The sequence below is a fragment of the Pongo pygmaeus genome, chromosome 15 (assembly GCF_028885625.2).
Source record: "Pongo pygmaeus isolate AG05252 chromosome 15, NHGRI_mPonPyg2-v2.0_pri, whole genome shotgun sequence".
NCBI lineage: Eukaryota > Metazoa > Chordata > Mammalia > Primates > Hominidae > Pongo > Pongo pygmaeus.
In genome coordinates this window covers 66407062-66433894 of record NC_072388.2, presented here as the reverse complement: position 1 = coordinate 66433894, position 26833 = coordinate 66407062, and the positions used below count along the sequence as shown (strand labels likewise).

Genomic DNA, 26833 nt, shown 5'->3' with positions numbered 1-26833 from the left:
TGCACACTCATTTGTTTAGGTATAACACAGCACTGCTGGTGATGTGTGTGTCCACCTGTGTCCGTGGGAAGGGCCTGGAAGGGCCGATGGTCATTCCCCTGCATATTCCCGCCGATCCCCTCCCCTGGTTACCTGGGTCTCGGCGTTCTCTGCTCTCTGCTCTGCCTCCAGCAGCCTCTGCTCCAGCTCCTGCATCTGCTTGGCCAGAGAGAAAGGGGAGATGTAGGTGCCATGTCCCTACTGTGAACATGGCATCAAGGCCGCTTTAGAGAACTGTGCACACACTGCACACAGGCTTAAAGTGCCCATCTCAAGTGGCTCAAGAGTGTCAGGGTAAAGATTTTCAAGGCAACTCTCAGCTCCCTAATCCTGAGTTCATGGGGCAGGTGAAGAACCGGTGGCTGCTGTCCTCTCTGCTGAGGGAGTGGAGGCCCAGCTCTTTTGTCCTGATGGAGGGTGTCTGGGGAGGGCAGCAGCTCCACTGTCATTCTTCCTGAGCAACCCGCCCTGTCCTGGCTTCAGTCTCCCCTTCCTGAGGCCCCTTTCCTCTCAGCATTGGGTCGAAGGCGGGGCCATGCTGCTGCTCCCATAAGGCCCACCCTGTGTCATCGATAGAGAACATTTCTCCCCACTCAGAATATCTCACTGGCTGGGGACGAATACCTCCTCACCCACAGTCGAGGGCACCTCTGCCTGTAAGGGCTTCAGGGCTATCACCTTATTTCAGTTCTTGAATCTTAAAGAACTAGAAAGAGAAAGAGAGGCTCAAAATACATTTTTCAAAATTCTATCTTGCGAGCTGGGACGCCTGTAATCCCAGCACTTTGGGAGCCTAAGGCAGGAAGATCACTTGAGCCCTGGAGTTCGAGACCAGCCTGGGCAACATATCAAGACCGCATCTCTACTAAAATTTTTATTTTTTAATTAGCTGGGTGTGGTGGTGTGCGCCTGTAGTCCCAGCTACTTGGGAGGCTGAGGCAGGCGGATCACTTGAGCCTGGGAGGTTGAGGCTGTAGTGAGCTGAGATGGCACCACTGCACTCCAGCCTGGGTGACAGAGCAAGGTCCTGTCTCAAAAAAAAAACGTAAAAACGTAAAAATTCTGTCTTGCTGCCAGTAGAGGCGTGTCACTCAGGGCTGAGGAGCACGGAAATTCTGGAAATTATACCAAGTGGCCCAAGCAAAGGGACTGAAGTTCTTGCACGTGGAGGCTCTTCAGGGACCAGACCTAAGCTGAAGACTAAAGAGCCGCTCACGAGCCCACAGCCTATATGGCATCTCTTTGCAGCTTCTCAAGCTCGTGGCTTGGCAAGTGAAGTGTGCATTGGATGTCAGCTCCCATTCTCCCCCTGCCAGGGCACCACCGTGTGCTGCCCAACTGTACATCATCACATGGAGGACCCGCAGAAGCAGAGCAAATTCATGCATCCCGCTCTTGTGTCTAACACCATGTGCCACAGCCTAGCTGGGGCCGCTGCTTCCTTCCCCAGCCTGCCTTGCCCCAGAGTAATGCATATGCATCATACATGTCCCAGAGGCGTTGCATCCCAGCCGCGCCTTCCACGAGGCTGGACAGGGCCAGTGCCCCTCACTTCCCAAGTTCCAGCCCAACCTCCTCTCTAAGGATTTGGCCTCTTCTCTGGCTACTCAACCTTCTCCCTTCAGCCTGGACCCTAGCTGGTATTTACCAGTGAACTGATCGATCCTTCTCTCTTTCCCAATCTCTCAGCTGAAATTCTGCTTTCCTTAATTAAAAGGTGGATGAGCAGGACCCCCCAGCCTGCTGCTAGACAGTGAGAGGAAAGTTACATGGAAGCAGCAGTTCCTGTTTGGGAACCTGGAGGATGTCTGCTCAGGGTGGCCTTCCCTCATCCATTTTTTTCTCCTTTCTGGGATTGGGGAGACACAGGTGCTTTCAGGGCACATTCCCTTGGACACAGAGTTAGAGTTATGCTCATCTGAAGATCCCAAGTAAAACTCAAGACTTACAACCCATATGGGACAAAAATGCCCTAATGCTCCCATGGATAGGGCCCCCTCTGACAGGCATTCACGTGTTCAAGCCAAGGATGCCCACATCCCTTCTTTCCTTCCTCTCTTGAGGTTAGTAACACTACTCAAACCTCTCGATGGAAGCTGAGTGGGTGGGTTGGTTCTGATCAGTTTTGGGCATTGTTTTGAGCCAGATGGGCTGTCCTAAGTCAAACAGTCCTCAGGCCTGTCCCAGAGGTGTTCCTTGACCTTCACACAGTTGCCATGCAGCCACGGGGCAGATAACAGCACAGCATAAATCAATATTATGTTTATAGGGGTGGTTGCCCAGTGCAAAAGGAATTCTCCTTGGTGGTGGGGGTTTGGTTGATACATAGTGGTGGTCCCCAGTGTTGGTCCCCAGTGTTGGTACTGCATAACCCTTCCCTCTTCGATACCAGACCTAACTGGGCCAGCCAGGTTCTCTCTCTCCAGGAATCTGAAATCAAGAGATCAGAGGCTGGAGCCAGGGAGGTGCCCTGGAGAAGGTGCACAAACCTCACCAAGTCATGATTGCTGGATAGTTCCTTCAGTTCTGTGAGCTGCCCCAGGATCCTTCTAATAAATCCCATTTGCTTAAGCTAGCCAGAGTTGGGTTTTTGGGTTTTTTTTTACCCACACAGAAATAATCTAATGAATGCAATGCTGAGGAGCATTTTCCTTTTCCAAGAATAAAATAAAATACTGAATGGGAAGGCCCTGGACCCTCAATAAGTTTCCTAGGTTGCACTTCAGCAGGACTGTTGAGACCTAACTAATCTGCTCTGTAGCTCAGAAGAAGGCATAGGCTTTCCATTGGAAATGATAATTCATATTTGTGACATTCTGAAACGATTGGCTGATATTTTCTGACTTCAACTGATGGAAAAACTTGTCTTGCTCTTTTGCAAACGGAGACCAAGGTGGAGTAAAGGATAAACTTGGGTCTTACCTCCCATGGAGGCGTTTCCATTTGGGTCATGAGTGATAAGTCAATGACATTGGTCAGAACCAGAAATCACTCTGTTATTGACAACATAGCGGGCATTTTTTCCCCTCCGGATTTTATTATCTATCCCATGCACATGCTATTACTGAAGTAGATGGAATGGCAAGGCACCTTTCAGAGCCTGGGGTCTCCCCTGGGGTATCCTCCCAGCCCTGGGTCACCCTCTGTCATTGCCAGGTGGTCCTCATTACTGTCGACCCTCCCAGTCCTTTTTTTTTTTTTTTTTGAGACGGAGTCTTGCTCTGTCGCCCAGGCTGGAGTGCAGTGGCGCGATCTCAGCTCACTGTAAGCTCCGCCTCCCACGTTCACGCCATTCTCCTGCCTCAGTCTCCCGAATACCTGGGACTACAGGCACCTGCAACCACGCCCAGCTAATTTTTTATATTTTTAGTAGAGACGGGATTTCACCGTGTTAGCCAAGATGGTCTTGATCTCCTGACCTCGTGATCCGCCCGCCTCGGCCTGTCAAAGGGCTGGAATTACAGGCGTGAGCCACCGCACCTGGCCAGTCCTTCTTATCCACCCTGCAAGGACACTTGACTCTCAAAGCATTTCATATTCACTTTTATGTTGCAGTATTCTTTTTTCTCTAAAACTAGTGTCTGAACACTTTAGCCCCAGCATCAACACTTTTCACGAGGGCAGATCTTTCTTCTTCACCCTTGCTTAAAGGCCACACCTGGAGCTCTGCAAAGCTGGTGCTATAGGTGGGCACCCTTATTTGGCTGTTCCAGGGTTCTCTAGGACCATGTCCTCAGCTGTCCTTTCAGTGTGTGGGTCTGGGGTAACACGCCAGCCAAGGAGGTGTCAGGTTTAGGTGGCTGACAGGGATCTACTTTCGCCAGCTGCACATAAGACTCATAAGCTGCCCTAGAACTGGCTGCAGCAACCTGATGAAGTGCACTTGGCACCAATCTGGTATTTAACCCCCAAGTGTGCAGCTCCTTGTCACACGCTGTGAGATGCTGTGAAATACCAGCCCACGGTGGCAGGAGCACCTGGGACTCTCCTGTACTCCCAGCACAGTCCTGCTGTGCTGAGCAGTGGCCTGAACCAAGAGCCATACCATCCTGTGTCTCAATGATCCCTTTGAGAAAAGGGTTCAACACTCTTTTTTTTCTTTTTGGACAAAATCTCACTGTGTCGCCCAGGCTGGAGTGGCCAATCCCAGCTCACTGTAACCTCCGCCTCCCAGGTTCAAGCGATTCTCATGCCTCAGCCTCCCAAGTAGCTGTAATTACAGACGTGCACCACCACACCTGGCTAATTTTGGTATTTTTAGTAGAGATGGGGTTTCTCCATGCTGGTCAGGCTGGTCTCAAACTCCTGGCCTCATGTGAGTCGCCTGCCTCGGCCTCCCTAAGTCCTGGGATTACAGGCGTGAAAGGTTCAACATTATTACCGCTGCCTTTCACGCACGGGAGAGAACGGCACAGCTAAGAGGTAAGGCACTGGAACCTCACTGACTCCACCACAGTGTGGCTTTAGACAAATTCCTTAACCTCTCTGTGCCTCAGTTTCCTCATCAGTAAAAAAATATATATATAATAATAATGACACCTCCTAGGATCGTTGTGAAGATTCCACAAGCTGCCCCATGTAAAGCACATGTGCATGGCCTGGCATTCAGAAATTTATAGGCAAAAGCTGCTTGTTGGTTTTTTTCCTATACAAAGATGGCACTTAGGAGCAGGGAGACCAGTTTGGCCGGGACAGTGTGATGCTCACCTGTTGTCTCAGCATGACTAGTAATAGAGCCTCCTTTCACTTTCTCTCCAGAGTGTCCTGCTTTAGGTGATAGATTATATGATTGGACTACTTAGGATTCACCTACAGAAAGAATGGGTTTAAGCCAGAGGTTGCCCACTATTAATTTAAAGAGTGCCCTATAAGACTTACACTGTGTTGTGGGCATTTAGCCTATATGTATATAGCTAAACAGGACCACTTGGTCTGTGTAGGGCTGTGTGTATATACATGTAGGACATTTAGGCTACACTTATGTAGCTAAACAGGGCCACTGTCATAAGCACTGTACATGCACTAACTCATTTACATTTCATAACAACCCCAGAAGGCAGGTACTGTTAGTATCCCTATTGTGTGGATTAGGAAACTAAAACAGAGAGGTAAGGTAACTTGCCTAAGGTCACACAGTTACTAAGATTCAAAGCCAGAATTCAAACTCAAGTAGACTGGCTCCAGAGTACATTCTGTCAGCCACTATACTACACTGCCTCTCACATCCAAATCTCACATGTCACATAAAAATCCAGATTCCATATACATCTTATTTCCATCTTCTCTTAAAAAATCAAAAGATCTGGCCACACTAGCATTATATTTTCTATTTTCTATAGCAGTAAGTGGCTTTAGCCCTTCCCCTCACGTTTTCCTAGAACCTCTCACTCTCTTCATTGTCTCATCTATCTAAATTAACTGCAAACATTTGAGTTTGCAACCCCCAGTTTTAGCCATTAAATTGTTCTAACTCTGTTGTTATCAAAGACAATTGTTTTGGCTGGGCGCGGTGGTGCACGCCTGTAATCCAAACACTTTGGGAGGCCAAGGCGGGTGGATCACTTGAGCTCAGGACTTTGAGACCAGCCTGGACAACATGTTGAAACCTTGTCTCTACTAAAAATACAAAAATCAGCCAGGCATGGTGGTGTGCAACTGTGGTCCCACCTACTTGGGAGGCTAAGGTGGGAGGATTGCTTGAGCCTCGGGGTCAGAGGTAGCAGTGAGCCGAGATGGTGCCACTGCACTCTAGCTTGGGCAACAGAGTGAGATTTTGTCTCAAAAAATAAAAAATATAAAGACAATGGTTTTCAATTTTTTTTTTTTTAGCAACAGATCTTTTGTTCAATTAAAATCATATGCTTATTTCCAAATACATAAAATACACAAATATGGAGCTGGGAAGAGAAAGGGCTCCAAGTCTTGTCTGTGGGCTCCACTATACCCCACAACCCCAGAACCTCTCTGGGCCACATGGGGCTCCAGGGATCCACTAGAAAGACAGCTGAATGGGGCCCGGGGTAAGGCCATGGCAGAGGTTAGTTGCAGGAGAGACTTTCAAGGGCATAAGAATCACATGTGGGCTTTGTCATCATGCAGATTCCTGAGCTCTGCCCACAGAGCTTTTCTTTAGCAAGTCAGAGACATAGCTCCAGAAAGTGTTTGTAAAGAAAGCGCTTGTGGATGAAGGTGGTGGTCCACAGACCACATTGTAAAAAACAGTAGCCTGGCCACAGAATGCAAAACAAAGCTGACTCCTTCAGGGATGCAGCCTGGAGCCGTGGCCCCATCAGCACCCCTTCTCAAATGGTTCACCAGCACTATAGAACTCATCCATACATGGTTCCTGAGAAGTACTATGGTGAGCAGGAGGGCAGCCTTATAATAAAAATAGAGGGTTAGAAAAGCAATTTAAGGCCGGGAGTAGTGGCTCACACCTGTAATCCCAGCACTTTGGAAGGCCGAGGCAGGCGGATCACTTGAGGTCTGGAGTTCAAGACCAGCCTGGCCAACATGGTGAAACCCCGTTGCTACTAAAAATACAAAAATTAGCTGGGCGTGGTGGCACATGACTGTAATCCCAGCTACTTGGGAGGCTGAGGCAGGAGAATCTCTTGAACCTGGGAGGTGGAGGTTGCAGTGAGCTGAGATCACACCATTGCACTCCAGCCTGGGTGACAAAGTGAGACTCTGTCTCAAAAAAAAAAAAAAAAAATTAAAAATCTCTTTTACACACACACACACACACACACACACACACACACCCCCACAGAATAAAAGCCCTAGAAGGCATCTTCTCCCAAAACAAATCAGATCTGTGAGCACAAAGACCTGCTAAGACCCATTCCATGATGATTTTATGCAAACTTCAACATACTTCCAACTCATCCTTGTATTCTCCTTTTATGGTACCTGGCCTTGTCACAAAGTATGAGATATTTTAGGATATGTTTTTCTGGGCTACCCATATGTTGTGAAACTGGCACTTAAGCTGAACTGCTGCCTCTGTATAATCCATATGAGGTGGAAGGAGCAACATCCATTGTTCTCTTGCTTAAGGGGAGTGAACGGAACCATTTATCCACTCAGAAAAATTTCTGAACTACAAATTTTTGGTAGGTAGATCGAAAACTGAGTTATACTCCAAAACCTTGGCTGGTAAAACTGGCAAGCGATTGTGACAGAGCAAAAGTACACATGGTTGCGCTGGAACTGGACTTGGTAAACGCTGCTTCAGTTAGAAGTTTTTAAGCTACAAAAAGAATAATTTTTGTCACATTATTTCTTCTCTCTTTTTCTTTTTGAGATGGAGTTTTGCTCTTGTCGCCCAAGCTGGAGTGCAATGATACAATCTTGGCTCACCACAACCTCTGCCTCCCGGTTTCAAGTGATTCTCCTGCCTCAGCCTCCAGAGTAGCTGGGATTACAGGCATGCGCCACCATGCCTGGCTAATTCTGTATTTTTAGCAGAGACGGGGTTTCTCCATGTTGGTCAGGCTGGTCTCAAACTCCCGACCTCAGGTTATCTGCCCGCCTCGGCCTCCCAAAGTGCTGGGATTACAGGCGTGAGCCACCACTCCTGGCCTATTTCTTCTTTTATTAATACACTCAAAGCCCTTTTGGCATAAAGAAGCAGATAGGGAGTAAAGAAAAACCTTGTATTAGTTCTAATATTGATGCCAAGTATTCATAATGATAATTCCTACAAAGCTCTTTTGTGGATAGATACTATACTCCCACTTTTCTGATAGGATAACTGAGAAACAGGTTTAGCAGAATGAAAAAGTCCAAGGAAGAATCACATTTTAATATCCATTTATGTGTCCTCTCAGAACAGTATCAATTTTTAAATTGATCTGAATAGCCTTTGTGGCTTCTCCAGCAGGCCAAGAAAGACAGCTAGGGAAAATGATGTGAGCAGAGCAGGGCGAGATGTGAATCTCAGGTCATCAGCCACTCCCTCAGCCTCCTCTACTGGAAGAAAAGGGAACCCATGGCTAACCTGGCTCCAGAATGGGGTGGCCCAGGCAGGCTGGGTGACCATGGCAATAGCACACCAGACCCAGAGGTGTAACAGCAAAGGCACAGTCTCAACTCTCCTCTCCCTTCATCCGGCTCTCTCTCCCTTAGGTGAGGGATTATCTAAGAGCCTCGATGTTTCTGCTTTTTTAAAAAAATTCTTTTTAGCACAGATTATTCCCTGACTAGAGTGACAATTGTGTACGAGGGAGTCAGGTGCAAGGTAGGAAGAAGGGCATTCTTCCAAGCCTCCGCAGCCCACAGGCAGGTCTGATCCTAAGCAGAGATGGTCCCCCAGGGAAGCACTCAGGCTTTGCTCACCCTGCAGGATAGCCAGCAGTGAGCAGCCTGTAGTCATCAGCCCATGTAATGTCCCAGGGCCAGCTGTGTAGAGAGGTACGGGAGCAGGTGGGTGAGAGGGCTGGCCAGAGACTCAACTGACATGGCTTCTCCCAGTGCGGGTAGGAACTGGCCACGATTCTTGGCCCCAGCAGGAGCTCTCCTAAGAAACCCAAGGCGTCTCTTCCTGCGATCTATAACTCGTCTTGGCTCTGCTAGGGAAAGCATCTCATGAATTGCTGGACCTGTCTTACTGGTTTAGGGACGACTGCAGAGGACAGACACAATCCTGACATTGACCAACATGGTGTTTGTGGCCTCAAGATTTCCCGCCAAGAGGTCCAGTGTCGGACTCAGGTCCCAGCCCTTTTCTTAAGTCTCCCACCCCATGGTCCCTAGTCCAGATCTGTGTCTCTCCCCTCTTCCCTCTCGCATGCCCAGTTGTTCCTCCCGTGTCTATGCCTTTCTCCTTTCTTGACTCATCACACTATGCACCCCTAACATTTCCATGTGAAGGCATTCTGGTTACATGAGGATCAGAGACAGACGTGAAGACAAGAAGGTGTCAATATTATGAAAGTTCAGTTTACCCAGACTCCAGGGGCTGTAGAGAAAGAAAGTATGGTGTTTATAATGTGGTTAAGGCTTTCCAGTCACTCTGTTGGCCCCTGAGGAATAGGGTAGACAGGCACTCTAAAACATTTATTATGAAATACTTTAGGCAAACAGAAACATGTAGAGAAAAAAAATACCTATATCCTTTGAGACGGGATTTTGCTGTGTCACCCAGGCTGGAGTGTAGTGTGATCACAGGTTACTGCAGCCTCAAAGTCCTTGGCTCAAGCGATCCTCCTATCTTGGCCTGTAAGTCACTGGGACTACAGGCACGCACCACCATGCCTGATGAGAATAATTTTTTAAAAACATGTATCTGCTGGCTGGGCGCAGTGGCTCACGCCTGCAATCCCAGCACTTTGGGAGGCTGAGGTGGGTGGATCACCTGAGGTTGGGAGTTCAAGACCAGCCTGACCAAAAATGGAGAAACCCCATCTCTACTAAAAATACAAAATTAGCTGGGCGTGGTGGCGTGCACCTGTAATCCCAGCTACTTGGGAGGCTAAGGCAGGAGAATTGCTTGAACCCAGGATGGGGAGGTTGCAATGGGCCATTGCACTCCAGCCTGGGCAACAAGAGAGAAAATTTGTCTCAAAAACAAAAACAAAAACAAAAACAAAACAAAACAAAAAACACATGTATCTGCCTGTCACTTGTCACTTTGTCTAAAAAAAATCCCAAAAAACGATATATCCACCATTCAGCTTTGTCAACCCTTACTTTTTGTCACATCTGCTTCTGATGTTTGACTTTAAGAAATGGATCATGACAGATACAGTTGAAGCCCTGTGTAATTCTCTCCAATTTTATCCCCTTCCCCTGGCATTGACCCTACACTTGGTTGTTTTTATATTTTTACCTCATTTGTATATGGTAAAAATACCTGGGGTTACATTTTCTTATGGCAATAAGTGGCTTCAGCATGTCCCCTCATGTTCTCCCAGAATCCACCTGGCTCTTTTCACTTATCTAGCTGACCTGTAAGCATTTGACTTTGCAACCCCCAGGTTAGCCATTAAATGGTTCTAACTGTTGTAATCTAAGACAGTGTTTTCAACTTTTTTTTTTTTTTTTTTTTTTTTTTTTTTAGCAGCAGAGCTTTTGTTCAATTGAAATCATGTGCTTATTCCCAAATATATAAAATCCATGAGCATGGATCTGGGATGAGAAACAACAATTAGTACTGTCTTTGAAGGTTTTTAGAAGTACATAAACTGTATGATGCTGTATATATCCTTCAGATGTTTTTTATTCAATGCTGATTTTTAAGATTTACTGATCTTACAAATGTAGTTCTACTTGATTCATTTTTAATTGCAGTGTAGTATTCCACTGTACAAATACACTGAATATGTTTATCCATCTCTCTGTTGATGGACATTTAGAATGTTTCCAAATTTTCATACATCAATGCTGCAATATATATGTCACCTTGTGACCGATATATTTGGATTTATTTCTGCCACTTCATTTGTCCTTTCTGTTTACTCCTTTTTTTATATATATATTATTTTCTTGTCCCTATCTGTATTTAATAGACTTTCCTTTTTTCATTTCCTCTCTCTACTGATTTGAGGTATGCATACTCTGTTTCTATTTGTTATCCCTCCTATTAGTCTAGACTTGAAGACTGCTGGTTTTTCCCTATTATCTATCCTCTCTTTCTTTCTCATATAAATAGAACCCCCAACTTTTAGCTGAGCGCATAGTTATTCAGAATAAAGACTACATTTCTGTTTGTAGAAATGTACAAACCTTCTTTGTAGCTGGGTATAACCATGTGAATAAGATCTGGCCAGTGGGATATCAGCAGAAGAAAGGTATGAAACCTCTGAGTCACTAAGTTAAAGGGAAGGGGTTGGAACGTGACTCTCAGGTAACGCATCTTCAAATATCCAGAGACCATCACCCTAGAGCTGGATTACTTATGTCTGGAAGGTTACATGAGAAAGAAAGAAACATCAGCCTGGTTTAAGCCATTGTTATTTGGGGTTCTTTCTTATAGCAGCCAAACAGTGATCTAACCAAACTGTGATTTTTAAAAACTTACCCTGGTTAGACTCATTCTGTTTCCTGAATCTGAGGCTTCACATCTTTCATCAAGTTTGGAAACTTTTCAGCCACTATCTCTTTATGAAATCTTATTTGATAGATATAGGACCTTGTCATTCTAACATCCAGGTCTCAGCTGCTGTATCTTTATTTCTGTAGGCAGCATTCTGGATGATTTCCTTAGGTCTGTCTTCCTGTCCATTAAGTCTATCTTCCATTGTGCCTAATCTGATGTTTAATCTATCCATTAATACATTTTAATTTCAATGAAAACACTTTCACTTCTTAAAGTTCTATTTAGTTTTCAAGTCCACCTGATCTTTTAAGGTAGTGTCTTGTTCTTGTCTTATGCTTTCAATTTCTTTGTTACATCTTCAAAACTTTTGAACTCATTTATTTCATAGTCTCTTGCCAACAGTTCCATTATTAGAAGTTGTTGGGGATCTAGTCTAATTGTTTTTTGTGTATGTGGATACTCACTCATTGTAGATTATTTCCTCAAGTATTTAGTCATTTTTGGTTATATATTCCTCTTCATTAAGGTTTTTTTTCTGTGTGGATCCTGTGTGATCTGAATTGAGGTCTTGTGTCTCCAGAGAGGTTTTGTTTCTGTCCCTACCAGGCTCCCCAGGGGTATCGCTGGCCCAGAACTTGGGTTTCCTAAACCACACAGGTAGTATAAATCCTAACATTAAACCAGTGTTATCGTCAGGTTCTCAGGGGAGACTCTATTCTTGTTTTTCTACCTAGAGCCTTAACTAAGTCTGAGAAGCTATTGTCATCTCCTGTGCCAGTGAATGATTTTCCTTTCCTTGTCTACCCTGTTATTTAGGGTAAACCCTTTAATATTCCTGACCATTTTTTATTTTTAAATTTTGTTCATACTGACACTAATCAAAAGAAATAATAGTCCTGACTTTATGCGAAAGTCTGTTTCAGCTCCAACCTCCAGCTGGCCAATTCTCATTTCTATCCCCACAGATATTAAAACTCTAACTTCAAACCTTACATTACTCTAGGGAGGCCAGCCACACACCATCTGCCCCTCAATCAGCTGTCAGAGTCGAGTACCACTGTGGCTTTCCCCTCTTTTGTTACCTGAGAACTTTTCTTACTTTTTTCTGTGCTCAGCTCTGCATTTACATGAATATTTTAAATATTTAACCCAGTATTTCCAGGTGATTCATAGTGGGTTTTTTTTTTGTTTGTTATTTTGTTGTCCATATTACTAGAAACAGAAGTCTCTTCCCTCTGAGGTATATCTCAGACTGCCTGGCTGAGTCAATCCCTACTTATCCTTTCCTTCCTTCTCGTCCCTCCCCCAATACCATAGCTTAAGGCAGGATTCTCAAACTTCATAGTGTACAGAATGATTTTCTGGGAGCTTGTTAAACATGCAGATTATTAGCAACCCCCCAGGAGACTTCAATTGAGAGGACTGGGGTGGGATCCAGGAATATGCATGCTTAACAAGCACTCTAGGTGGTTCTGGCCAAACGGTTCTGACCACACTTTGAGAATCACTACCTAAGGTCTGCTGCCCTTTCCTGATGTATATTCATTCCTTTCTATTGGCAGTACCTGGCAGGAGCCCTGCACATCTCTGTTTTGCAAAGTCTGAGTGAGGAGACAACAATGCCAACAGACCCGAGGTTCAAGAGTTCTAGTCCAGACTAGTCCAGGACCACTCCCCTTAGCCATGGTGATGCCACTGATTTGTCCTGCTGGACTCCAGCTATCAATAAAACAGGTCATCCATTTGGGCTTTACTAATTGAGACTTTAACATTATTTGGAGAGGGGTGAGCTAAAGTTTCCCTTTGTACTTATGAAAGAAGGGTTTGCTAAGCAGATGGATACTATAAACAAAACTATACATATAATGATTGACTCACTTAATTTTAAGTGCAGGTCTTCACTCTCTAGATGGGTTATGCTCCAGAATGCCTCTGAAAGTTAGCAGTTTAGAATGTATCTTCCAGCCGAGCGCAGTGGCTCATGTCTGTAATCCCAACACTTTGAGAGGCCGAGGTGATCACCTGAGGTGAGGATAACCTGAGGTTGGGAGTTCGAGACCAGCCTGACCAACATGGAGAAACCACGTCTCTACTAATAATACAAAATTAGCTGGGTGTGGTGGTGCATGCCTGTAGTCCCAGCTACTCGGGAGGCTGAGGCAGGAGAATCGCTTGAGCCCAGGAGGTGGAGATTGTGGCGAGCTGAGATGGCGCCATTGCACTCCAGCCCAGGCAACAAGAGCGAAACTCCATCTCAATAAATGTATAAATAAAATAAAATAAAATAGAATGTTATCTTCCCACAGAAACATTAGGAAAGGTGGTCAGTTTCCCAGACCAGCCCACCCAAACCTGTAAATAAAATAATTATTCCCATTTAAGACCTATTCTATGTCAGGACCTTTACATATGTGATCTGATATAATTCTCAAAATAACTCTTAGAAGTAGACATTTGTGTTTTTTTGCCTTAGAGGTGAAGGGACTTGCCCAGGGTCATCTAGCCAGTAAGTGGCAGAGCCAAGTTAGGTCTGGCTCCAAAGCCTGTGTCCTTGTTACCAGGAAAGCAGAACACCTCCTGTAGCTCATTTATTTAACAAAGGGTGAGAGGAAGGGTAGAGATTTCTGTTTTCTCCCGAAACACCGTCCTTCCCCACACTGAGAAAGAAGTGTTAAGGGAATAATAGAACCTCTCCGCTGCAGCCACAGGTGACTCTGGAAGTGATGGGGACCGAGAATATCAGCAGCATGTCTTTGGTGTGCCTTAATGAGCGAGCAAAGATGCAAGCAAGATAACAGCTTAGTAAACTGCTCGGACTTCGGTCTTAAACTACCTTGGGTTTCATTTTGCATACGGGGAGAAGCATCTTACTGAAAGTTGACTTTCCGTAACTCTCCCTCTCTCACACAGCCCTCCCTGCCATAAACCTCTGTGTGTGGAGAGGCAGCTCCCTGCTCTGAGGGACTCACCTTGTCAGCCAGCAGCTCCCTTATCTTGCTGGCCTGTAGGCGGAACCGGAAAAGCTGGGTTTCCAGGGTCAGGCAGCGTTTCTGCCAGTCTACACTGGCCAGCGCCTCCACCTTGAGTTCTGCCATGATGGAATCGACTTCTGGATTATTCCAGGGAGCCCTAAGAACCAGCATGCAGAAAGAGGAAAAGATAAATAAGCATGTGAGGAAGAGTTCTGTGGGGAAAGAACGGGAGGGGACCAAAGGACAGAGAAAACAGGGCTGGGGAAGAGAATCGGTCACTGATCCCCAGGGTCCCTCCCTGCCTTCCTCAGCTCAGTGTGTCCCGCTCCATTGTAAGTTAGCTTAGAGCCTCAGGAAACCGCGAAACCTGAGAAACCTTAAGGAGAACCTAGTCTCATTTGGACAGAAGTGAAAAGCAGGGCTCATTTGTTTTTCAATTATCCACACAACAAACTTATCCATTAAACAGCTACTTATGTGCCTGACCCTGTGCTCTGCACTGGAGATGCAAACAAAACTAAGAGAAATTCCTTGTCTTTGTGTTTTTCAAGGAACTCTTAGGAAAATCTAATTACAATGTAGTCATAGTTGCCAGAAGACATGCAGATAAATGGGAATGGGAGCTGGGAAAAGTGGGAGGGATGTGTTTAGGGAAGGCTTAAAGTGGGTAACAGATGCATCCAAGGTCATATAGCTAATTAGAGGCAGAACCCCGATTCCCAGTTTATTTCTTATTCTATTTCATCTATATAAGATGTTAGATGAGAAAAAAAATGGAAATAAAATATAATGCTTTGAATGTTCTTGACAATCTTCTATTTAGATGGGATTGTGTCCATTGTTATCATCAAATCATCCATCCAACTTTGGAATAGACTCTCACCATTTCCTTCAGGTTCTAAGATGTAAACCAGAAAACTGCTAGATATTTTGCTGCAACCTCTGGAGAAAGCCACAAGTCTTTGGGAAAAAAATTTGTACAAATTCAGAACAAATCAAGTAGACACCTATAGTATGTCCAGCCAGGGGAATCCACTCAGATGCCTCCTGGACATATTTAGAGAAAAAACACTGGATGGAGGATGAGAAAAGGAAGAAGGATGCATGAGTGTGCATGAGAGAGGGATACAGGCAGAGCGAGCCTGGGAGACACATCCATCATCAGGATTTTTCAAATCCCCTTTCTAGGGCATTATGACGAATGATGCTTGCCAAAAAGTATAAATTTGGTCTGTCCCAAACCATGACACATGGTCACCCTAGTAGTCAACAATTTTAAGGAATAATTGTTAATTTTTTTAGGGTGATAATTTTTTTTTTGAGGGAGAGTCTCACTCTGTCAGCCACGCTGGAGTACAATGGTGCAATCTTGGCTCACTACAACCTCTGCCTCCTGGCTTCAAGTGATTCTCATGCCTCAGCCTCCTGAGTAGCTGGATTACAGGTGTGCACCACCAAGCCTGGCTAATTTTTTGTATTTTTAGTAGAGATAGGGATTCACTATGTTGGCCAGGCTGGTCTTGAACTCCTGGCCTCAAGTGATCCACCTGCCTCAACCTCTTAAAGTGCTGGGATTATAGGTGTGAGCCACTGCACCCGGCCGATAATATTTTTAAATGTCATCTATTAGAAATTTGTATGATATACAGGTGAAATAATATAATATCTGGGATTTGTTTTAAAATACTTCATGGTAAGCGGTAAGTAGGGGAGGAGATATACGAAATAGGATTAGTAAAATGTTGATAATTTTTGAAGCTGGCTGATGGGTATATGGGAGTTCTTTGTATGATCTCTCTACTTGAATATATGCCTGGAATTTTCCATAATAAAAATTTGTTGCTTTTCAAAATCCCCTTTTCCTTCCTCAGGAGCCACATGGCTTCAGAAAACCCAGCCACCTCCTGTACTGTTGCCAGATACTACCACAGTGCAAAGTTAGCCTCTCTTTGATGGGCTAATCACCAGTAGTGCTTCTCCCCTTGCATGTGACTTTTATTCATATTTTTCTCCCATCATACACTACAAGTAGCTATTGCTTATTGAGTCTTTATTGTATGCCAGCCATGTGTTGCCTCTTTAAACCTTACAACAACCTGTGAAACAATAGGTAAGCACTGTTGTCCACACACACATGAGGACACTGAGGAACAGAGAAGCTAAGTAATTTACAGATAATTGTATAGCTAGTTAATGGTGGAGCTGGGATTCTGGTTCCAAATTCCTTGTTCATTGCCACTCTGTGCTCTTTACCCGTCCAAAAAAAATAAAAAGAATTCCAATTTCATAGAGTGTGGTAGACTTGAAAATGGCAGAAATCGTTTCTAGGATCTTTCAGAAGCCTTAGCACAAGGATGAACCTATATCCCAGATTTCCCAAGACATCTTAGGCTCAAATATTCTGACACTATAATCTCCCCAAGCACTGACACTTACCATGTATCCTGACTTTTCATCTAAGAAATAAGACTTGCAGAGAAAGGCCCAACAATTAAACCACTGATGGACCGAGTAAGGTCGGTTCTTGGCTCCTCAGAACACATGACTTCAGCGCTGCTCTCCCAGCCCTGTCATCTAAACAATCCCTGCATTGTGACCTCCCAGCAATCCCCATCTCAAAAGACTAGGACCAACTGGAACGGGCAGGAAGACAAAAGACAAAAACAAAACATGACCTTCTCTGAGCTAAGATCACAGCTGAAAAGACAAAACAGAACCTTGTAAGGCTCTCAGAGAAGGCTGGGAGGCTTCATGTTTGATTTTTCCTTGTCCTTTACTGGGATTTTGCTTTTCCTTGTATAAATAGGAAAAGTGGCAGATCTGAGACTAGGACCTGGGAGTCTCGCAACTCAGTTCAGGGCTAAGAAATAACAGTAAAAGCATAAAAGCAAGGGGCAAGGGAAATGTAATCCTTTTGTATAGTTGAAAGAGTTTGATTAATATTGATTCCCTCTCACTGATTGTCAAAGCTGCTGCTCAGATTCTATTGGGAGAGTGAAAACCCAAATTATCAAAATCTCCAAGTACTTTGGAAATATGTCACTGGTGTCTGCCTAGCCCTGATATCTGAGATTATACCTAGTTTAGGGAATGCTTTCCCAATCAAGCATCTCTGTAACATCATGGTTCTGAACTGATCAAGTGGTCTGTTTAATCCTCTCCCTGCCTTGGGGATGGAGAGGATTAACCACCCTCTCCCTGGCAAGTTGCTGAGGAGGTTGGGACTCGTGCTTGGCTTGCCTCGGCATGTGAGGAGAGCAGAGAGGTTTTGAAATAGATCAGGAGCAGGGTGCCTGCTGCCAAACCCAAGGCCCAGAGGCTCTTCCGACAGAAGCAGGTGGTCAGAGCAACAGCTACAAAATCAGGGAGGTTAAAGGAAGATACCAGTAAGCTGAGCCTCACCTGCTAAGTCACCTTGCACTTATACCTCCCATAAAAATGCACAAGGATGAGCAGAAATGAATACCTTACATTTGCAGTAGAGTTTGTAACTTGTCAAAGTATTGCGACACGTGTGTTATTTCTCTCTTTATCCCCGAGATGGAGGACAAGCACAATTAGTCACAATGAACAGATGAGAAAACTCATCACATCTGTGACTTACTTAGAGCCTTGCATAGAGCTAAGGAGTAGCAGAACTGGGCCAAGAATCCTGATCTCCCAATATCTACGATTGTCCTCTTCCCATGATGATGCTTCAGTAGTGGTAGCAAATATCTCATACTAACAGGCTAGTCTAACACAAATACATTAATGGCAAAAATAAATGGGGAAATGAGAGAGGGGAAGTGAGCTGGAAACAAAACTCAGCTCAATTTTTTTTTCTATTTTTATTCTGGAATGCTCTATCACACATTAGAAATAGGGAGAATAGTACAGTAAGTCCCTATGTCCCCAATACCCCCTAAAATTATGATCAGCTCTTGGCCAGTCTTATGAAACTCATAGTTTTCTTGATTCTGCTGGCACCCAGCCTGCTAAACTGCTTGGCAGGTGAAAAAAAAAACTGCCATAGTCTTGATACCTGCTCTGGCATCCCCTGAATCCTCCAACACCCGGGACTGAAATGCCACAGCAGTCAGTGGGGATATGCCTCAGAGGCAGGGGCTGGGAGTAGGATGGGTGGGAAGGTGGCACAGGAAGTCATTAGGTGACTCCAGACTCAGAGTCTGTATCAGAGAAAACACAAATTTGACCTGGGATCTCTCTGGCAAGTTTGAGGATTTTGACCAGAAACTGACAAAATGCTAAGATTACCTTTTTTTCTTTTTCTTTTGAGACAGGGTCTCACTCTGTTGCCCAGGCTGGAGTGAGTGGCACAATCATGGTTCACTGAAGCCACAACTTTCCCAAGCTCAGGTGACCCTCCCACCTCAGCCTCCCAAGTAGCTGGGACTACAGGCGTGCACCACTGTGCTTGGCTAATTTTTGTATTTTTTGTAAAGACAGGGTTTCACCATGGTGCCCAGGCTGGTCTCGAACTCCTGGGCTCAAGTGATCCACCTGCCTCATTCTTCTAAAGTGTGTTGAGCCACTGTGCCCAGCCTAAGATTAAGTTTTTATTTTATTATTATTATTATTATTTTTGAGATGGAGTCTTACTCTGTCACCCAGGCTGTAGTACAATGGTGCAATCTCGGCTCTCTGCAGCTTCTGCCTCCCGGGTTCAAACAATTCTCCTGCCTCAGCCTCCTGAGTAGCTGGGATTACAGGTGGATGCCACCACACTGGCTAATTTTTGTATTTTTTGTAAAGACAGGGTTTCACCATGGTGCCCAGGCTGGTTTCGAACTCCTGGGCTCAAGTGATCCACCTGCCTCATTCTTCTAAAGTGTGTTGAGCCACTGCGCCCAGCCTAAGATTAAGTTTTTATTTTATTATTATTATTATTATTATTATTATTATTGAGATGGAGTCTTGCTCTGTCACCCAGGCTGGAGTACAGTGGTGCAATCTCAGCTCACTGCAACCTCCGCCTCTCGGGTTCAAACAATTTTCCAGCCTCAGCCTCCTGAGTAGCTGGGATTACAGGCAGATGCCACCACACTGGCTAATTTTTGTATTTTTAGTAGAGACAGGGTTTCACCATGTTGGCCAGTCTGGTCAAACTCCTGACCTCAGGTGATCCACCTGCCTTGGCCTCCCACAGTGTTGGGATTACAGGCGTGAGCCACCACTCCCAACCCCAAGATTAAGTTTAATTCAAACAACTTTTAAGTGATTCCTGTGTGCAAGATTGAGGATATAAAGATGAATAAAGATATTGTGGCTTTTGAGGCTCAAGTCTACAGCCTGAATATCCTGGTGGCTCCCTGCAAAGGTAGCTAATCAATACAGGACCCTAAAAGAAAGAGGTCAGAGGTCACCACAGGCCTCAAAATAGCTCATTGCCTCTATCTTGTGGAGGATGCAGGAGGCATTGGAAGGCAACGGGGCTTCTGTTATATGCACAGTTTCCACTGGGCTCTCTCATGTTACCTCAGTATGGTTCATTCCCTGAGTGTGAGTATCTGTATGACTTCCACTTGCTAGTGAGGGGCTACCACCATCTTCTAAAAGTGGTCTGCCAGACTAGGCTGACTACCTGTCAATTGTGGGAGAGAAATAGCTTCGTGTCCCCTTTCTGGGGATGAGGCTGGGAGAAGGGTGCGAGTGGACACAGGGACAACTTCCTCTGATCTCAGCACTGTCATCTGATCAAGCTAACAACATCCATTTGGCCACTGCTGGGTGCCTACATGACATTCCACACAATGTCCGGGGAGACACAAAAGGTGAGCATGTCCTAGGCCGCAGGAACCTCGATACCAAAAGAAGCGGTCAGGACAACCAGGTACAACATTCCTTGAGAACAAAAACAGCAAAGAGAAACAGCTGAGTACCTAAGATCCCATGTTCTGGCACTGACAGACAAACTCCGGTTTGAACACGAGCTCAGGCACTAAATAACCCTGTGGCCTTAAGCCATTTGCTTAACTTCTTTGAGACTCAGTTCCATTCTGAAATTGAGGGCAGTAATATTTGAAAATCAGGACAATAATATTTGGTTGAACCATATGAAACCGTCAACATTTAACCATTTTCCAACCTTCAAAATGGCCATTTCATATATCACATCATGCAGGGCTTTTTGAGAATTAAAGGAGATATTACAAAAGCCTGGTGCACACTAAGTACTCAATAAATGACTGTTATTGTTGTTATCAGCAAACAAAAGGCAAACCAATAGCATCTAGAACATAAGAGGAGATGTGGCCCAAAGATGTGCTCATGAGGCCGGGCACGGTGGCTCACGCCTGTAATCCCAGGACTTTGGGAGGTGGAGGCAGGTGGCTCACCTGAGGTCAGGAGTTCAACCAGACTGGCCAACATGGTGAAACCCTGTCTCTACTAAAAATACAAAAATTAGCCAGGTGTGGTGGTACATGCCTGTAATCCCAGCCACTTGGGAGGCTAAGGCAGGTGAACTGCTTGAACCCTGGAGGCAGAGGTTGTAGTCAGCTGAGATTGCACCACTGCACTCCAGCCTGGGTGACAGAGCGAGACTCCGGCTCAAAAAAAAAAAAAGATGTGCTCACTACCACATCTAACTCTGGAGATCTGGAGAGGAGGTCATATGATTTTTTAAGTTATTTTACAACACCGAACAAAAGGGTATATAGTGCAAAGTAAGGCTTCTTCCCATGCCTGTACTTCAGCCATAGTTCTCCCCAGCGGCAACCACTGTTACGGGTTTCTGTGTGTTCTCTCAGAGATATTCAGAGCATCTACAAGCATTCATACGTATGTGGCATTCACACACCCACCCAAAAATGGTGGCCCACCATACACAGTGTACTCAACAATATAACTTAGAGATATTCCTACATCAAAATATATATCTGCCACATTTTCTCTCCACGCTTTGTAACAGCTTTAGTGTATCCTATCGTGTGGCTTTTACATGATCTTATTGAAGGGTCCCTTATTGATGGACATCTAGATTGTTTCCAACCTTTTGCTAAACAATGCTGAAATGAATATTCAATGATGTACACCATTTCATATACATCAGAGTATATCTGAAGGATAAAGTCCCAGAAAATAGAATTTAGGGGTAAATGATATACACTTTAAATTGCCAGACATTTCTTTGGATTTTTCTTTTTCTATCAGGAATGGGAGGAACATGCTCTCCCCTACAGCTGGTGACTTCTGAAGAGGGCAGAAGAGGTTCCACATTTTTTCAGCTTAGTTGTTAGTTTCAATGAGTTTGGGGCCACAGGCTGCACCCCACAATTGCCCAGCTCTGAGCAGGCCCCCTCAGCAGTCTGTGGGAAGGTGGTAGAAGTGGACTGAACCATACATTAGGAATTTAGGAGGCTTGGGTTTCAGTTATGGCTCTTCCACTTTTTAGCTACGTGACCATGGGCATATCACAACAATTTTTTTTAAGAGACAGGATCATCAGCCTCCCAAGTAGCTGGGACTACAGGCCCACACCACCACACCCAGCTAATTTTTAAATTTTTATTTATTTGTAGACACAGGGTCTCCCTATGTTGCCCAGGCTGGTCTTGAACTCCTGGCATCAAGTTCTCCTTCTGCCTTGGCTTCCCAAAGTGCTGGGATTACAGGCATGAGCCACTGCAACTGGCCTAAATGACAACTTCTCAGAGTCCCAGTTTCCTCCTTTGGAAAAATGGGGCCAATAATATGCAGAAACACTAATACCGATGTTCTATAAATCGTTAAGTGATGGTACTAGCCCTATACACAGTGTCTGTCACATAGAAGACAGTCCAAAAAGTTTGATGAAGGAACTGATAATTCTCCCACTGAATTTTTTAAATGGTCTTTCAAGTGTTTTACCTGAACCAAGGCTCTGTCTTGGAAGAGTTTTATGAGGTGGATTCATAGTAAAAGCTATGGAGGAGATATCCTGGCAAGCAGAAATCCCACAAGGAGAGGAGTTTCCTTCCCGATGAGCGTCTTCACCGCCTCTGCCACCCCCACTAACGCCCCTGGTTCCTGGCGACCGAGTCCTCGCTAAGACTCCTAGGACACAATGCTCTGTGTCATTCGGCGCCCAACCTGTTTTCTTTTCTGCTTGAATGACCTGCTCCTAGGAGTAGAGCCTGAGCCATAGGGTCCCTAAGAGAACACTCAGAAATCACAGAAGAAATAACCTAAGGTGAGGTGGGGAGGGGTGCGGGAAGGGGTGAAAGGGAGCGAGCACCGATAGCAAGGTGGCAGCCTGCACATCCGCTCCGAGGGCCCTTCCCGGGAGCGACTGGATCTGACCGATCCCCAAGTCTAGGTCCTCCCGGGGGAGGCTCCTCCTGGCCTCTCGGCGCGAGTCCCCTGGGGCGCCCGGCTTGCCAAGCCGGACCCGCGCTCCAGCGCTCCCCAACGCTGGGAGCTCGCTTCCAGGTGGGGAGGCACCTGCTCGGGATCGTCCTCCGGTCCCGAGGGGCCGTCCCCCGCGCGCAGCCTGACGCCCTCCCCCGCGGCGCAGCCCCAGCCCGCCACAGCGGCGGGAGCGCGGGTCGCTCACCTCCAGCGAGCTCGCGGCCGTCCCCGCCGCGCACCGGGCACACGGGCGCCCTCGGGCCGCCGCCGCCGCCGACCTTGCGTCGCTCTCGCCGGAGTCCCGGGCTGCCGCCGGTTCTCCGCTCCCCGGCAGCAGGGGTCGCGGGCTGCGGGGCGGGGCGAGGCTGGAGCGGGAGGGGTGCCCGCGGGCTCGCTGCACAAAGCCCCGCCGAGCCTTGCGGCGCCCCATTCAACGCTCCGCCGGGCGCCCTCCTCCCCTCGGCTCCCCGCCCGCTCCTTAAAGGCAGAGCGCTGGGCTCTGCTCTCCAGGCAGCTCGCGGAGAGGCACAGGAAATGACCTCAGCAGGCTCCAGCCTCCCACTTCTCCGCACCGCTGAGCTCGTCCCTGGGGCGGCGGGGAGGGCGGCTGGGTGTCCCGGGCGCCGGCCCGGAGCTCTCTGAGGAGGCCGCACCAGCTGCTGCAAGGGGCGGCCAGAGCGCCCCGGGGATCTGCTTGGCCCCACATAGCGGGGGACCCTCGCGGGCTGCGGGAAAAGACCAGACCCTCTCCGCCAAAGGTTCCAGCATTTGCCTGGCCACCTGTGGGAACTGTGACGTCTGGATATTTGGAACAGAAGTCCATATTTCAGTCTGGCAGACCAAATGTTCTGAGTTGCAATTTGCAGGAGAAAGAAAAAGAAAAAATAAGTTACGACAGCCCAGAGAGTAACTTACTTGCTTATTTTCTGGTTTCGCTATGTTGCCCAGGCTGGACTCGAACTCCGGAGCTCAAGTCATCTTCCCGCCTGGGCCTTCGGGCCAGCTTATGTATATGTTATTTTAAAGGAGGGCCCAGGAGGACCCTGGCTGCCAGGCGGTTTGCAGGGCAGTCATCAGCGTGCCCCTGTGCTCCTCATTCTCAGACATTTGCAGATCTCAGATCGCCCAAAGCAATCTCAAACCCAGAGAGGTTGGAAAACTCAGTATTTGGCTAGGTGAGCCCGGAGTAAAGAAGATGCAAATAGAGACGATTGCAGGGAGGGATCCACCTTTCAAAACAGAGCCTTCTTCCTCAACCCTGCAGGCTCTCTGTCAGTCAAGGCCTGAACAGAAGCAAAATACCAGCAGCGCCTGTTTCTCCAAATGGTCCTTGGAAGACTCATCCCAGGCACCATGAAGAACACCCCTACCCTGGGTTTGAATCTGAATCTCTAACTAAAGTTCCCCAGGCAATTCTCACATAGAAGTTTTGAGAGCCCAGACACTAAGGAAAGCTGGTAGTGCAGGAGGCCAAAAGTGAAAGTTTAACTGGGCCAATGGGACTTCAATGGCTGAACTTGCAAACGGCTTTATAGCTCATGGGGACTGGGATAGATTAGCCCCATTTTGTGGGACAATGCTCAGGCTATCCACTTCAACATTCCAGAAGTTGCCTAAGGAAGCCCAAAAACAAGTTCTCTGGATTTTGCTAAGAAGACATTCATTCATTCACTTTTTTTTTTTTTGGACATAGGTTCTTCTTGTTCTGTTCTCCAGGCTGGATTGCAGTGGCACAATCATAGCTCACTGTAACTTGAACTCCTGGGCTCAAGCAATCCTCCCATCTCAGCCTCATGAACAGCTGGGACTATAGGTACATGCCAGTATACCCAGATTAAAAAAAAAAAAAAAAAAAATTTTTTTTTTTTTTTTTTGGTAGAGATGGGGTCTCATTTATGAGACCAGCTCAGGCTGGTCTCGAACTCCTGGACTCAAGCAGTCCTCCTGCCTCGGCCTCCCAAAGTGCTGGGATTACAGGGATGAGCCACCGCACCTCGGCCCAGAACTCATTTAATATAACTTTGTTATATAGTGAAAAGGGATGCACCATGGAGAGTGGAATGGGAGAACATGCTCTCCCCTATAGCTAGTTACTTCTGAAGAGGGCAGAAGAGGCTCCACATTTTTTTCAGCTCAGTTGTTAGTTTCAATGAGTTTGGGGCCATAGAGTGCATCTCACCATTGCCCAACTCTGAGCAGGACCCCTCGGCAGTCTGTGGGAGGGTGGTAGAGGTGGACTGAACCCTACATTAGGAATTTAGGAGGCTTGAGTTTCAGTTATGTCTCTTCCACTTTTTAGCTATGTGACTTGGGCAAGTTACAACTTTTGTTGTTGTTGTTGTTTTCTTTTAAGAGATAGGATCTTGCTCTGTTGCCTAAGCTAGAATGCAGTGGCAATCATAGCTCATTGCAGCCTAGAACTCCTAGGCTCAAGCAGTCCTTCTGCCTCAGCCTCCCAGGTAGCTGGGACGATAATACCCACCATCACCCCTAGAGCCCCTTTCTTTGGATATTAGCTTATTATTACAAGTGGCCTGACAAAGGAGAATGGAGGATGGAGCAGAGAGATGGGAAGAAAAGCCATCATGTGCCTGAGTTGAAGGATATGCCAGGGCATTCTTGTGAAAGAAGATGAGGCCGGGATGGGGACTTGTCAACTGGTCTGAGCCAATTTAGTCCTTCGATGATTGTATTAGCTGCCATGGGACGTGAGAGGTGAGGGGAGGCCATTTGTCTTCTTTTCTGTAATCTCCTGCAGGTGAGATATTAAAAATAGTTAAGGCCAAATTCTGCCAAATATACATGTATTGGCAAGCTGGCACCAAACAGTCACACAGCCTGCTTCAAGAAAGTCGGGCAGTTGGCCTGCTCTGGTTCTCACACTCCATTCATGCAAGGGCAAATAATCTTCCTGGCCAACTCCGTGTTTTGAAAACTGCTTATTTCACCAATAAAAGATTATTTCTAGCATCCCTCAAGCACATTAAGCCCTTGGGTGTATATTTTGATGTTGTTTGAAGTGCTTATGTAACCATTTTCTGGAGTGCGGATTCCTGATTAGGGCACTTCAGATGCTAACTAACCACTCTAGGGGTTACAGGAGAGTCACTTTATATACACACACCACATGGTTTAGGCTGGAATGTTTAAAAAATAAATCCTACAGAGTCAATATTACAGCATCTTAGTCTGGGCCTCGTTCCTTGGACAGCATTATGGGAGGGAAAGGGGAACTTGGAAATGGCCAGAGCTCAGTTCAAGCTTTATCACTTAAGTGGTGGTGGGACCTTGGGGCAGTTGCTTAAGTTTTCTGAATTAATTCCATGTTTGTAAAATAATGATGATAATAATTCTGGCCTCTTAGGGTTGTTGAAATGATTAAATGAGATAGTATGTTGTCTGGCATGCAGCAAGTGATCTATAAATGGAAGCTTTTGTTATTTATTCTTTGAACAAATATTGGCTGGAGGTCTAGGAACTCTCTGTTTACAAGATTGCAATGGATAAGCAGATGGCTTGAGAGACAGGAATAACTATAGGAGAGCTGGTGAAATGGTTGACAATTCATCTTCCCACGTACAAGCCTTCTAGAAACCCTGCTTCCCATCCCCACCTGCTTTCTCTGAGCTCCAAAGAGACCCTCTCCTATTTCACCAAAAAAGCCTCAAATCAAGGGATCCCCTCCTGCTGCCTTCAGGACCTGGTTCTCAGTTGCTGTTGGAAGGGGAAGAGAGGGGAGAAGAAGGAGAAGGGAGTCTCAGACTCCCAGGAAACTTGGGGCCAGTCCTAGTCCAGGCTTCTGCTCTCTGCCTTGGGTCACAAAGAAGTCAGGAGGTTACTTCTACTGCTGAATCTTTGGGAGCAATTTGGCTCTTCGGTGATTGTCAGGATTAGCCACTATGGGACATGAGAGGTGAGGTAACCATGGGTTGGAGCAGAGTGTCAAGAGTCCCCACCCAAGTGGGGCTAGGAAGGCAGTGATTGGACATGCAGAGAAGGGCCAGGTAGGAAGGAAAGGAAATGGCCCAGTGGCTAAATCCTCAGTGTGTGTGTGTGAGTGTGTATGTGTGTGCATGTGAGATGGGTATGGAAAGATGGGAGGAAGTGTCCTAACTTTAAGTATGGACTCTTCTTTCATTTATTCATTCAGTTACTCACTAACAAATATCTATTGAATACTTGCTATTTTCCAGCCACTGTGCTAGGAAGGAAAGTGTGGCAAGTGTGACCTATGAACTCTGGGCACAGGCTTTAGAACTAGACATGCCTGTCCTTGAATCCTGGCTCTTCCACCCAGGGGACACAGGGTGGAAGTGATGCAGTTACCACATACATCACCGCAAATCATCTGTTCAGTATAGCTGTGGGTATGGGAGCCAGAGAGAGCCAGGCAGAGGATGGGGAGGGGAGGGAAGGCGTTCCTTGTTTGTAAATCAGGAATCAGAATTCC

The 26833-nt window shown here is 46.2% G+C and overlaps 1 protein-coding gene across 6 annotated transcripts in view; it reads right to left on the bottom strand.

Moving 5' to 3' along the window:
• The window catches only part of PLEKHH1 (pleckstrin homology, MyTH4 and FERM domain containing H1), a 55618-nt gene extending 32737 nt beyond the window's left edge, over positions 1 to 22881 (bottom strand). For 5 of the 6 annotated variants that reach the window (XM_063651705.1, XM_063651707.1, XM_063651708.1 and 2 more), the window contains exons 1-3: positions 22589 to 22881; positions 14050 to 14209; positions 133 to 198 (exon numbers count right to left, since the gene is read on the bottom strand). In XM_063651705.1, coding sequence (XP_063507775.1) covers positions 133 to 198; positions 14050 to 14175 — 192 coding nt within the window. In that variant the 5' untranslated portion in view covers positions 14176 to 14209; positions 22589 to 22881. The remainder of the gene's footprint in view (positions 1 to 132; positions 199 to 14049; positions 14210 to 22588) is intronic. The other variant, XM_054448268.2, reaches the window with a different exon arrangement.
• Positions 22882 to 26833: the final 3952 nt, after the last annotated feature.